Source organism: Artibeus jamaicensis, unplaced genomic scaffold (genome assembly GCF_021234435.1).
Source record: "Artibeus jamaicensis isolate MK-2021 breed Jamaican fruit bat unplaced genomic scaffold, CSHL_Jam_final scaffold_3151, whole genome shotgun sequence".
Lineage (NCBI taxonomy): Eukaryota > Metazoa > Chordata > Mammalia > Chiroptera > Phyllostomidae > Artibeus > Artibeus jamaicensis.
The window spans coordinates 1088491-1101481 of NW_026522037.1; the positions used below are offsets into that span (position 1 = coordinate 1088491).

At 59.6% G+C, this 12991-nt stretch overlaps 1 protein-coding gene across 4 annotated transcripts; it reads right to left on the reverse strand.

The window, feature by feature from the left end:
* Window positions 1-899: 899 nt before the first annotated feature.
* On the reverse strand, window positions 900-12802 carry CHST12 (carbohydrate sulfotransferase 12). Of its 4 annotated transcripts, none has more exons than XM_037137905.2 (2): window positions 12729-12802; window positions 900-2613 (listed from the first exon to the last, which is right to left on the reverse strand). In XM_037137905.2, the coding sequence occupies exon 2, from the start codon at window positions 2553-2555 to the stop codon at window positions 1296-1298; it is 1260 nt and encodes a 419-aa protein (XP_036993800.2). In that variant the 5' UTR covers window positions 2556-2613; window positions 12729-12802; the 3' UTR covers window positions 900-1295. The 4 variants fall into 4 exon arrangements, with proteins under 4 accessions (XP_036993800.2, XP_053512980.1, XP_053512981.1 ...); XM_053657005.1 differs by having other exon boundaries at window positions 12724-12781; XM_053657006.1 differs by lacking the exon at window positions 12729-12802 and adding an exon at window positions 5258-9267.
* Window positions 12803-12991: the final 189 nt, after the last annotated feature.

A 12991-nucleotide genomic window follows, 5' to 3' on the forward strand; every position in this document is an offset into this window, starting at 1 on the left:
TCTCTGAACACCTCGGCCCTGCTCCTCATACCAAAACCAGGCCAAAGACAAGGCAGCCCCTCCTCTCTGCCACAGACCCTCATGCCTCCCGTCACCAGTCCCCTCTGGCCTGTGTTCCCCCCCTCCTGCCCACGGCTGCCCCTGGGCTGGGCCCTGGCCCCCTGCACTCCACTAGCCAACTCACAACCAGAGGCCATGGGCTCCAACAAACTGGCCAGAGCAAGGGCACTCACACCAAGGAGACCTGAGGGAGGGCTTCCAAGCCTGTGACCCACTCTCCAGGGACCGGGCATCAAGGTCCCAGTGCCCGAGATCAGGAAGTCAAGGTCAGATGCGATGCCCCACCATCACAAAATGACACTTCTCCACGGTCATATGGCCAACTGCAAAGGAACTGGAGCCAGATGTTTTAAAAGCCTTCTGGACTAGCAGACACCTTAACCGAGTCAAGGCCACCAACTGGGACTACCCCAGGGTCAGTGACGGCTCCGAGGGCTGGACCCGGCCAGCCAGGCCTGCCACAAGAGCCAGACAGAGCCTCACCTTGCTGACGGCGGGGCACAGGCACTGCAGACTCCTGCCCGCCCATCACTGTCTCTGCAAGCCTTCGGTCTGTGGCTCTGACACAGAGGGAGGTGCTGGAGCTAAGGTCCCACCTCCGGGGCTGGGACCGTGGGGCAGTATAAAGCCCTGGTCTGACTGCTGCCCCACGAGACACGGCCCCGATGAAGGAGCGCTCGCTCATGGAGGGTGTGTCTGCTGCACGTTCACAAGCACTGGAGGGCCTGGTCGCATGCAGGGGTCCTCCCTTGCCTCAGTCACGTTTCTGAGTGTGAACTCTGGCTGTCACACACCTCAGAGCCCTACTGTGTGCACCTGAATAACCACATGAGCAGGCGCCGCGAGCAGGTGTAGGATTTACTCCATCATCTCCTCCGCTTGTCTCATATTAAATATCTGAAATATATTAATCTTAAAAAACAGTATTAACACAGTACTCAAAGAGTACAAGCAATGGGGTAAGCAGTAAGTCTGGCTGCCAGACCGCAGGTGATTTCACAGACTGGAGTGTGGCTGTGGCCCACCCCAGCAAGTTCAGGCCCTGGGGACAGGAGTGCTGAGGATTTGTCTGCCATGAGTCACACTGGGAGGGCCTTGAGGCCACAAACACCAGTGCGTGGCAGCCCCTGGCTCCCTTCTCGGGACACTGGTCGAGGCCCAGCAGCCATCACCGCGCTGAGTCACAACTCGGCCCGGTCTGTGGGTCTCTGGTGCCGGGAGCTCACCCATGCACCTCAGTCCCGGAGCAGGTGCTCGGGCTTGGGGTAGCCGAAGAGCACAAAGTCGGCCTCGTAGAGCTTGTACAGCTGGCGCCGCCAGGCCAGCGGGATTTTGGAGAACCAGTCCTCCTCCCAGCTGCTGGCAGTTCTGTTCCGGTAGCTCGGGGGGAAGTGGAGCTGCCCATCCACCTTGAGCAGCCGCAGCAGCTGGGCGGCGTCCTGGTCCAGGGTCTCCAGCTTGCCCACAAAGTCGTACTCGATCTGGCAGGGGTGGCAGAGCCGGTGCACCTGCCGCCAGTGCTCGTTGAAGGGCGCCAGCTTCTCGGTGCGGGGGTCCAGCAGGTACTGGATGAAGTGGGAGAAGGTGACCTTGAGGCCCGCGCTGAAGGCCTCGCTGACGGACGCGGGCAGGCTGGTGAGGTTGGCGTAGGCCCTGAGCATGGGCACGGCAAACCTGCGGTAGAACTCCTCGTTCTCCAGCTCGAACTTGCTGCGGAAGGCCGAGATGAGGCGCACGAAGGGGTCCCGCACGAAGAGGAACTTGGTGTACTTCTGCAGCTTGACCTTCATGAGGTGTCGGGAGAACTTCCCATAGCGGCGCCAGAACTTGTTGAAGGTCAGGTGGGTGCTGGAGTTGTGCACGTACTGGCGGGGGATGTCCAGCGGGTCTTGGTAGGGGGCGCCGCGGTGCAGCAGGCTCCCGCTGAGGACGATCATCACGCGTTTCCAGTTGGTGCAGGCCACCTTGGGCACGTAGCAGTAGATGATGCCGTGGCGGTCGTCCACAATGAGGTGGTTCAGCTCGTAGTTGGGGATGTCGTCGAAGGAGCGCTCCTTGGTGGGGAACTCGAAGCTGGCGTTGGCACAGAAGTCCCTCAGCACGCCCCTGCGCTCGGCCTGCCGCCCGTCGGAGTCCGGGCCCTGCTGGGCGTCACGGCTGGACCAGTCATAGCCCCTCACGCTCTCCTCCACGCTGCCCAGCGGGGGCCTGCTGGATGTTGGCAGCGGGGGCGGCTCCGTCTTTTTGCCCAGCTGGACATTCTGCTTTGTGCCAGCACCGAGCAGGTTCTCCAAAAACGCGTCCACGTCGGGTGCCAGCTCCCTCCCCGCAACCTGCTCGGGGCTCGGGTGGGGCCCTGGGGTGTGCAGCCTGGAGAAGGCCATATGTGGGGCGAAGTGCGCCGTGCCCACACTGTCCCAATACACGATGATCAGGAGGACCATGAACGCGGAGCCCAGGACCAGCCCCAGGCGGAACAGCCGCGCCTTGGCCATCCTGCGCCTGGGTCCTCACTCCGGCCGCATGGACAGGCTGGCGCCGCACTCCTGGAACCTGGAAAGGCAATGGAAAGCCGAGTTAAAGGCTGGGCCTGCCCAAGGGCCCCTCTGTGGGCTCAGGGTCCAGTGGGTGATGCTGGCTGGCTGGCGCTCAGGTGTGTTCCTTCCACAAGGCCGTCTGCCACCCCCTCCATCCTCCATGCGCTGGGTCTAGTCAGGCTGCCCGACCAGGAGCCCAGGCCTCTCTGTGCACTGTGACCAATGCTGCTCATAAGGGCCCGAAAGGATGAGTGTGACTGACAAGGTGACTAGAGGTCCTTTGTCACTGCCCTGAGGAGAGGAAGCCTGACAGAGCTGTCACTGGGCAGAGCGCAGATGGTGAAGAGGCGCGAGGATCAGAGCACACGAATGGCGAGGTGGTGAGGCGGAGAGAAGGTAAAGCTCAGTGCAGCTACAGTTTAGAGAAGTGGGAAGATGCCCCCTCCCTCCCAAAACCCCACCCCTTTTGCCATGTCCACTTAATCCCCATAAACACAGGAGACAGGCCGCCACCGCCCCAACTTAGCATGTGGACTAAGTTGTTGGGGACCCTGGTGGGGATGCTGGCTCAGAGACAGCGATACCCGGGATGCCTGACCTGGTTCGACTCAGGTTCCAGACACACAGAGCAGCCTTGTTGCCCCAAGACCCACCCTCCTACAGCTAAAAACTACAGACAGGCACAGTCACCAAGCAAATGTGGAGGTCTCGGGACCTGTGGGGCAGCACCAGGGAGTTTGCTAGGCCCCTATTGTCTCCCATGCATCCCAGACAGGGCACTGCAGAAGCCACCAGCCCCAAACAGCCAACCGCACAGGAAAAAAAAACAGCTGGTGAGGAGAGCCCAGCCAGAGGACTGGAAGGGGCGGCCGTGTCCCTGCCCAGAGGCCTCCCTACCCTGGGCTCCTCGTGAAGCAGCTCTGGGCCCTCAGGTGTCCTGCCTGAGGGGACCGGTGTTGCTGATCTGGGGGCCTAAGGGCTTGGGGCCCTGCCACGGAGTCCAGGAGTGCAGTTCAGGGTGGGGGCTTCGGGTCGCACCGGTCTGAAAGGGATGCAGACCAAGGTCATCTGTGTGGGGGTCGATATCAATATGATGAAGCTCCAGGAAAGACTCTGGCTGTGGAGGCTCAGGAGCCGTCCCCCGTGAGTGGTGCCGCATGCACAGGGTCCCTTGTCCCTGCTGGGACGGGTCAGCTCTGTGCTCGCCTGCACTGGGAGGGGCCATCGGCAGATCTGCATGAGGTGCCTCCTGCCCTCCGCCCCACACCGCTGCCCCTGGCTGAGGCTGACCGGGGCCACATGCCACGATGAGCCATGGCTGCGAGCGTGGTGGCTCAGGGAGCTCTGCAAACCCTTCCATCAGACGATCCGCCTGGGGGTCGGTGGTCCAGGGACCCCCATTTCCTATCAGTGTCGGGAGTGTGGGAGAAGGGGCCTTGGGAACTCTTCCTGACGTGGCAACTACCTGACAACAGAAACATCTTTCTGGCAACACATGTCCTTCCGAAGCCGAACACCAGTGGGAAGACCTCACCCACAGAGTCAGAGAGCCGAGCTGGGAGCTGACCTCTGCCCCACCCATGGAAGCAGGCAGTGGGCGCGGTGCCTTCCCTGCCAGAGCGGACACAGGGTGTTGACACTCTGCTTCCTGCCCCCCCACCCCCAACGGCGGACAACATAAGTCACACAGACACTGTTCAAAAGAAGTCACCCACTGGGGTCAGTGTACCCACAGTCCCCAGTGACTCATTTAGTTCAGGCCCTTTCCCTGACAGGGTCCAAACCCCAAGCCACCAGCCAGAAGTCCAGCCCACACTGCCACTAACCAACAGGAAAAGACACTCACTGTCACTAAACATCTGCGTGAGCAGAGTGCGGATCCAAAGCACAGTGAGATGCCACCTCACACTCATCACAACAACTTCTTTTTAAAGAGAGACAGACAGACAACAGCTGTGGGCGGCAGCTTGAAGTCATAGCCCTTGAGCATGTCACTGGGAGCACAATGGCGTCACCCTGGTGGAGCATGGCCTGCAGGCCCCTCAGACACCAAACATGGCGCGTCAAGGCGCACCACCGGCAACGCCACCGTGCTCACCGTGGTGCCGCCCACACAAAGCGGCAAAAACGGGAAGAATAAACACACACAGGTGGCTTATCCACATGGCGGGACACTGTTGGGCCTCAAAAAGGAACTGACACAGCCTGCGATGTGGATGAGCCTGGGGACAATGTGCGCAGGGACATAAGCCAGACACAGGAGGACACACACTGTGTGACGCTGCTCACGTGAGGGCCCGGAGGGGTCACAGTCACTGAGACAGGAGGCAGAGTGGGCACCGGGGGTTGGGGATGCAGGGTGAGGGTTTCCTGAGGACAGAGGCTCAGTTTGGGAAGACAGGGAAGTTCTGGAGATGAGCGTGCTACCCCTGAACTGGACACTGAAAAAGGGTTAAGATAGAGTATTTTATGTTCGGTGGGGTTTTTTTTTCAGTAAAAAAAATGGGGATAATGAGTCAAAGCTGTAAAGGGAACTTGGTGACATTTCCAACAGACACTGTTGAATGAACAGTGTTCAAAAAGAAATTAAATAAAGGCCTTAATGTGACAAAATCAAAATGAAGGCTAAACCCAGAGCCCACTGCAGAAGCCACACTCACCGGAAACCTTCAGCAAAGTTGCAGGCCGACTCCACCTGCAATCAGTATGTGACGCAAGCGTCACCGTTCTAAACAGTCATGAGGGGGGGCATGAAAACAAGCCAGGACTTCCCCTCCAGCCAGCCCAAACCTGGGCCTGGGAGGTCGGCGAGGCTGCCCCAGGGTCCCGTCCCCCCTGGAGAGCGGCCAGGGGCCTGGCCTGCTTTGGGCAGAGCTTCCAGGCCTTTCCAAGTCTAGGCATGGAGCACCCCGGTGCTGTGCTGAGGCGATGTCCATTTTTAACATCAAGGCACAGGGGCGGTCCTCTGTGCTGTCACTTCCAACCTCAAACACGCCACATAAACAGCAGTTGTGGAAACGAGCCGGCAGCGGAGCAGCCTTGCAGAGTGCAGCACTGTGGGGCCTTGGAGCTGCATGGCCCCAGGCTCAGAGTCCGAGAGCTGCAGAGAGGGGGCCAACCTGATGGCAGCCCCACAAGTTCTCCTCTTCAAAGGGGTGGGGGGTTAGCTAGGGAAGTGTCTGGGCAGGGCAGCTGAAGTCAGAGATCTCGGCAGCACCCCACTGCTTTCTAGGGAGGAGAGAGGCACGGCAGGGAGCCAGGAGACACCTGAAGCCATGACCGTCTTACAGCATGTCGGGGACAGCGATGGCCTCATACAGTAATTTTTCATCCAGAAAATAAGGGCACGGTTTCCAAACTCAAATCTCCCACTATTTCAAACACAGTCAACAAAAGCCCACAAGTTTGAAATGATTTCCCACTGGCAGTGGCCTCAGCCAGAAGCTGCATCTCTGGGGCTAGTTTTCCTCCAGGGCTCAGTCCAATGCCCTCGTCACTGCTACTGACAAAGGAATTCAGTCGGGTTCGCACCCAAGCACCTGGGCTTGCAGGCAGAGCTGTTTGCTGGCTCGGGCAGGGCGGTCACACCCATTACATGGGAGGTGGGAGGCTGGCCCCCACGCTGGCTGCCCACGCAAGGCTGCCCGTCTGAAGGAGCCTTCCCACCAGTAGCAGGCAAAACTGGGGAAGACAGGGTGGCCTGTGGATGCCTGTTGGGCTCAGCCCCTGACATTCAGGGTGCCATGATGATAGTCGCCCCGTGAGGCCCGTGGAAGAGCACTTCCCACGCTCTTCAGCAGAGCGGGCGACTCCAGTACCTAAAGGTCAAGGGAATGTGATGCTTGATCTTATGTGAGCAAACGTGACTGAGCCTCAGGCTGCCCAGGAGTGGTCATACACTATCCCCACGTTACATGGAGGCCAAAGTCGCCCAACAGCCGGTGCAGCACTGAAGGAGAAGGACAGAGTGGGAAGACGGATGCTCCCTGACTTCGAGGCTCACTGGTACGTATGGGGATCGACAGTGTGCAGCTGGCAAAAGAGCAGAGGAGTGATGGATGGAACAGAGCAGAGAGCCCAGCAGCAGCTCCCCCCACCCGTGAAAACTGTCAGCTGGGCTTGTGGAGGGAGCAGAGGTGACGCAGGGAGCCACGGTGGCATCTTCTCCCTCGGACAGCACTGGGACAACCAGACGCCCACATGCCAAACAACACACCTGGACACGGACCTCCCTCCGCCCACAGTGGCTGGCTCGGCAGGGTCACAGAGCTGAACGGGGAACGCGGCACAGCGAAACCCTAGGAGGTAAAACAGGGGGACACCTCGGTGCCTCGGGCATGGCAAGGCATTTCAGGTAGCAGCGAAGACGTGACCCATGAATGGAGCTGACCACACTCCAACCCGTGCCAGGGAGTGCACTGCAGCATTATTTGAAACAGCTACAAACTGGAAACAAGCCCACAGCCCATCAATGCAAGCGAACAAACCTGCCCAGGTGGCTCACTCGCTGGGGGACTGGTCAGCCGTGACAAGGAGCAGGCCCTGCCTCACACATCAACGCATGCCACACGTGGGTGGGATTGAGGAAGGAGAGGGCATTCTGGAGTCGGGGCTGGCCTCTGCCGGTGGCCTGGGACACAGCTTATGCCTGTGTTTCCAGCCCCCTCCTACAGCACAGGGGCAGGGGAGGCCTGTGCTCCCCGAGCTGCCGAGGGTGAAAATGAGAGACGCCAGTGGATACTGCTGCAGAGCAGAGTACTTTCACGGCGCTGTACCGCTGGCCTTGACCCTTCTGCCTTCACCGGACCCCCAGCATCTGTCTCACTGAATAGACCATGTGATTTCATTATTCTCATGCTTTCTGCCAACAGACAGCTACCAGAAGCCAAAAGATGTGAGTTTCAAACAGATTTTACAAAACAGTTAATATACTTTCAAAAGTGCTGCTACAAGGTGCTGCATATATTAATTTATTTGATCCTCACACGAACTACCTCTGAGAGGCCACCTCTTCTTGTCCAGCTGACCGACTTGTGAGCACGACGTCCAGTGACTGGAGCTGCGCTCAGGAGTGCAGGCTGCTTCGGCATGGCTGCACTGATCCCCCACGGCTCGGGTCAGGGCGGGCCACAGAGCTCTGGAAAGTTCCCGTGAGCGGCCTCCATGTTTGCCCTCTGTGCCTGTGCCGTCTAACCCTGCAGCTGATGCTTTGGGGCCGAATTAACCCCCCACTGTGAGGCAGATCTGTGCATGCTGCCGCCAGCACACGGGTTTGTTTGCTTACAAAACTACTTCACTTCTGTTCTGTTCACCCTGCAGCCTCAACCCCGGCAGTGCATCCAAATAAAAGCAAGTAATAAATGGTCGCATTGACGGAATGGAAGGTGACGCACAGCCTAGAAGGCCTGGACAAGAACTGAGCCCAAACTCAGCCTCAGAAGTGAAGCGACTTCCCTGCAGAGCAGGGGCCCACAGCACCGCTGGCTGTCCGCTCCCCCCAGTCTCTAAGGCCCTGGCGACAACTCAGTAGCTGGGACATTAGCGCACGTGTACTGGTCCCCCATTCTGGAATTAGATTACACCTTCTCAGAGGACAGGCACTGTATCTACTAAATCCCTCATACTCCTGCCAAGACTCAAATATCTGATGTGTGGTATTGGACTCTGGACTCCAAATAACTCAATTCTCAGACTTAAGTCAATTCAAAGAAATTATTTCAAGGTAAAATAATGATAATTAATTTCACCACGATTAGTTCAAGAACCTGCCTGATGCTTTCTTTAGAAATACATCCTTAGAAATACACCCAGCCCCTAAGCCCTCAGCCCCACCGCTGCCCGGCCCTGGTGCACACTGTCCCCTGATCCCTGCAGCCCCAGGACCAGCCCCTCTGCTTCTGCTCTAGTCATCAGAGCCCACGGCTCCCCACGTGCAGCCCTTACAACGGCCTGTGACAAGCCCATGAGTGGAATCCTCTGCTCTCGCCTCTTCCTCTGTCCCCACAATGGCCTTGCTGTTCCTCAACACCACCAACCGTGCCCCACTGCCCGGCCCAGTCGTCACCGTCCTCTCCTGGGCCACTCATGCAGAGGAACCCTGGGGCCTGACCCCTTACTTGCTTCTGATCTGTGCTCAAAGCTCGCCTACTGCATGAGGGCTGCCCTGGTCACTCCCAGCCTCCCCCCACGGCACCACTGCTTCACCAGGCCCCTCCGACACTGTGTGCTCACTGGTTTATCCACTCACTGTCCACCCGCGTTGAATAGAAATGTGTAGAAGGGGAGCACCTGCCCTGTCCTTCACGGCTGCCACCTCATGGCTAGAATGGTGTCTGGCATACAGCGGGTGCTCAATAAAGTGTTCTTATGCTACCAACAGCAACAGCAAAACGGAGGATCACAGCCAGCCAGCGCTGGTTCCATCATTTATGAAACTGGCGAATGGGCAAAGAAGGGTTCACAATACTATTTTCTTGACTTTTGCAAGTATGTAAAAATCCCTTTATAACAAATGAGAAGAAAAAAAAAAAGCTAAAGAAAGTGCTGAACCTCTGACATGTGCCCATAGCCAGGAGACAGGAAACAGGGAACAATGACAACGATGAAGAGGAAATAAGGACAAGTACACTCTGACTGATAAGAAAGAGCTGGTGAGTGATCCCCCACCCTACCCACCGCCCCCACACACACAGTCAGGGTCAGGGCCTCTGCTTCCGGGTGGGAAGTGTGCCGTGCCTCTGTCCTTAGTTTTATGGAGGTTAAGCCTGTGTGTTCTGGATTAAGTCATTCTGGGGAGTTCATCACCAAAACAGCAGTGCCCCACCCTGCTCCCATGACGCACCTCCACCCCGCACGTCCCTTCTTTGCTGCTGAATCTCTGGAAGCTCTAGCTGTTCCCTCCCTGCCCGAGTAGCAGCCCTGGAGCAGTAGCAGCTGGTCAGTTGGAGCGTCGCCTATGGCGTGCCTGCTCTGCTGCTGGATGGTGGTCCCTTACCCCTCTGGACCCTGCTGGGCCCTGCCCTTGCCACCTGCACGCCTTCTCCAGACAGGCGTGCCATCGCTTCCACCAGAGCCACGCTCAGTGACCCGCATGCCCACCACCACGTGCGGGCTGTCACAGCCGACCTGGCAGCACCCTGTCATGAGTGTTGTGCTCCCACACAAGGCTTCATTCTCCCGGGAAGGAACCACAGTCCCGATTTCCGCTTGCTTTGTTTTCTATGTACTCGTCACCAACCTGGCCCCAACGCCTGAACCTCTTCTCCACACGTCCCAGTGCAGGTGCCCCGTCAATTTCACGCCCCCCCAAATCCTTTCCAGGGACCTCTGGCAAGCTCAGGTCACGAGGGGTCTGGCGTCTGCGCCCAGTGCCTGGCAGGCAGCCTGGCCTCTGGGGCTCACCCAGAACCTTTCCCCTCTCTTCCAAGGGAAGCTCTGTCCACTCCAGCTCTGTCTAGATTGACCGCCTCGTTCTGACAGAGTATGCCTGCCAGTCACTTCCTTAGAAGGTCCCCAGGGGTGAATTTTGGGAGCATATCTGAAAATATTTTCACTCCACTCTCCTTTGCCTCAGTGTAGAGTTCAAGATTCAAAAATGTCCCTTCAGAACTTTGAAAGCCATTTCTCTTGTCTTCCAGCTCCCACTGTTGCTGTGGGGGAGTCCCGGTCATCCTCTTTCCTCTGTGCTGACCCGCTTTAAGCTTCTTGTAGAAACCAGCACAGCTTTCTCTGTCCCTGAGTTCTGAGACACCCCCCAACCACGTGCCTCAGAGGGTGTGCCCGGCTCCCCAAGCTCTGGGACCCACAGCTTCAGAGGCACTTCCAAATAAAGCCCTTGCTCCCCAAACTTGCACTAGGCACCCTCTGAGGAAACCCAGCACCCTCGCTGCCTACACTTGCTGCCCACACTCTATCCAACGGGGAGCTGAACTCACTAGGAGAGTGACGGACACCCACACTTTCCTCTGCGCTGCCAGCCCCTCTGCGCCCCTCAACGGGAAAGGTTCACTTCCAGGAAGTTACCTTGTGTTATTTGGCTAGCGATTCCATCCCACTTCCTTCCTTCCTTCCTTTGTCTCCCTTTTTCATTGTCTTTCTTACTGAAATAATCCTTTAGCTTCCAACCTCCTGATCTGATCCCGCAGCTTTCTCTTTCCTCTCTTTTTGCCTCTCCCTGCTTTTCTGCTCCTCTTCCTAAGTTCCCCATCCTTCCCTTCTCCCCATCCCGAGTGTTCATTTCTGCCATTGCTCTTTACACCCAGGGCTTCCTTCTGGCACTTTGCTCTTTTCAGAGCATCCTGCTTGTGCATGTGTGTGCGACGTTCATCTCCATGCATGCATGAGCTTCTCCCTGCACACCCTGCACTGCCCGTGAGTGTGTTCTGGCCTCTATCTCCCCCTATGGAAGGGGTGAGGGACTAAAGGGCCCTGGAAGCCCTGAACCCTGGGAGGGGGGGTTAGTAATCATGAGCCTCATCAGCGAGGGCTCTATCTGGGCCTCCTGACTGGGGGTCCTGATGCCACCATTTTCGGGTCTTTGCCTTTTTGGGCTGCTCGAAGGCCCCTCCACTCTGCTGCCTGGAGGGAAAGGGCAGCCGGTCGTGCTCCGGGCGCCCAGCACCCTCCCAGGTCCTGCTCAGAAGTGCACTCCTCTCCCCAGTGCAGCTGGGCCTGGTGCTTTCCATCCGAGCTGTGACATTTCAAAAGTCCTGTCTGCAGTTACAGAAACCCCCACCCCTTGGTTAACTGCAGGAAGTACAGAGTTGCTATATCAGTTGTGTTCAGCCCATCTGTTGGCAAAGCCACCAGCCCTGGCTGCAACCACACACCCACTAAGTAGGTGTGAAACTGCCTAACTGCTACTTTCTGGAGAGGAACCATGTTAACGATCAAAGCCAAAGATTAAGTTCTTTTTAGATGACAAACTAGCTGCATTTGTGTCAGTGGCGTCAATAGCAGGTGGTGGCCAGCCCACAAGGTGCGTTTCTGCGGAAATGTAGAGAGAGTGGCCGTCATGAAGCCATGTCATGCGCCTTAAAGACACAGAAGTCACGCAGGTCCCTGCAAACGGCCAGAGGACCTGAGAAACGGCCAGAGAAAATAAAAACATAACCAGTCTCCTTCCCAGAAACTGCACTTCGGCCTGGAGCCCTTGGGAGACCAGAACCACCTCAGTCCGGTGACCGTGCAGCGGGATGCAGACCACCACCCACGTCCAGGGTCGGCCACGCCACGCGCTGCTCTCCTGCTGCTCGCCTGCCCTCCCACGCGTGTGTCCCCAGGGGGGCCACCGTGGACACTGTTCCACCCTCTGCCGGGGCCTACAGCACCCGAGCAGACACCGCCCACAAATGACACGCATTCTGCCCGCGCCCGGTCCAAACTCCTCGCTGCGGCCAGCTCCGTTCTCGCGTCGCCAAGTCCTGGTCCCACGGAGCCCACGGCCCACTCAGACCCCACCCCCCGCAGCCCGCATCTGCGCGCTCTCGCCGGGGCCCCGCGACCCTCACACCCCCGCACCCCGCCGACCCGGTGAGGCTCCGCTCGCACAGCGTCCCAGGCCCTTTCCACCTGGGCGGCCCCTGCGGCCCCTGCAGCCCCTGCAGCCCCCACCGCGGAAAACTTCCCGGCGCCGCCGCGCGCGCCCGCCTAGGGGGCGGTCGGAGCCCGGAGCCCGGCCTGCAGGAGCCCCCGCCCGGCAGCCGAAAGGGTCCCTCGCGGATCTGCTAAGCGGCCCGGGCCCCGCACGTGCGGCCGCGCCCCCCGCGGGCCGCACCTGCCCCGCTGCGCCCGCAGTCCGGCCCCCGCACGGAACGGTCCGGCGCATCCTGCCGCGGCCGGCTCGCTCCGCCCCGCGCCAGACGGCGCCCCGGCGCGCCCAGGCTCGCGGGCCACGTCCCGGCGGCCCGCTGGAGAGCGGGGTCCCCTGCGGGGGCCGAGTCACGGCTCCCACGGCGGCCGGCTCAGAGAGGGCGCGCGCCGGGCCAAGGTCACACAGCGGCCGGCGCGGGGCTCCGCCAGGGCGCCGCCCGACCCTCCGGGGGGCGGAGGGGGCAGGGACCGCCCGGCCGCCGCGAGCCCGCCCCTCCTCCCACGCCCAGCGCCCCTGCGTCCCCGCGCCCCTCACCTCACCTCCCCTCAGGCCGCCGCCGCCGCCTCGCGACCCTCGGAGGCCGCCCCTCCGCCGGCCCCGCCCCCGGCCTCGCAGCCCCGCCTCCCACCCCTTGTCTCGCGAGAACTCGCGGCCCCTCAGCGCGCCCACCCTCAATGCGCCTGCGTCCTCTGCTCCCCACCCCACCTCCCAAATCATTGCCATGTGGCGCGGTATTTACGACCCGAGATGGACCCCGCCCCCTTCCCTAGCAACCAATCCTGCCCTGCCGGCCCTGGCATTG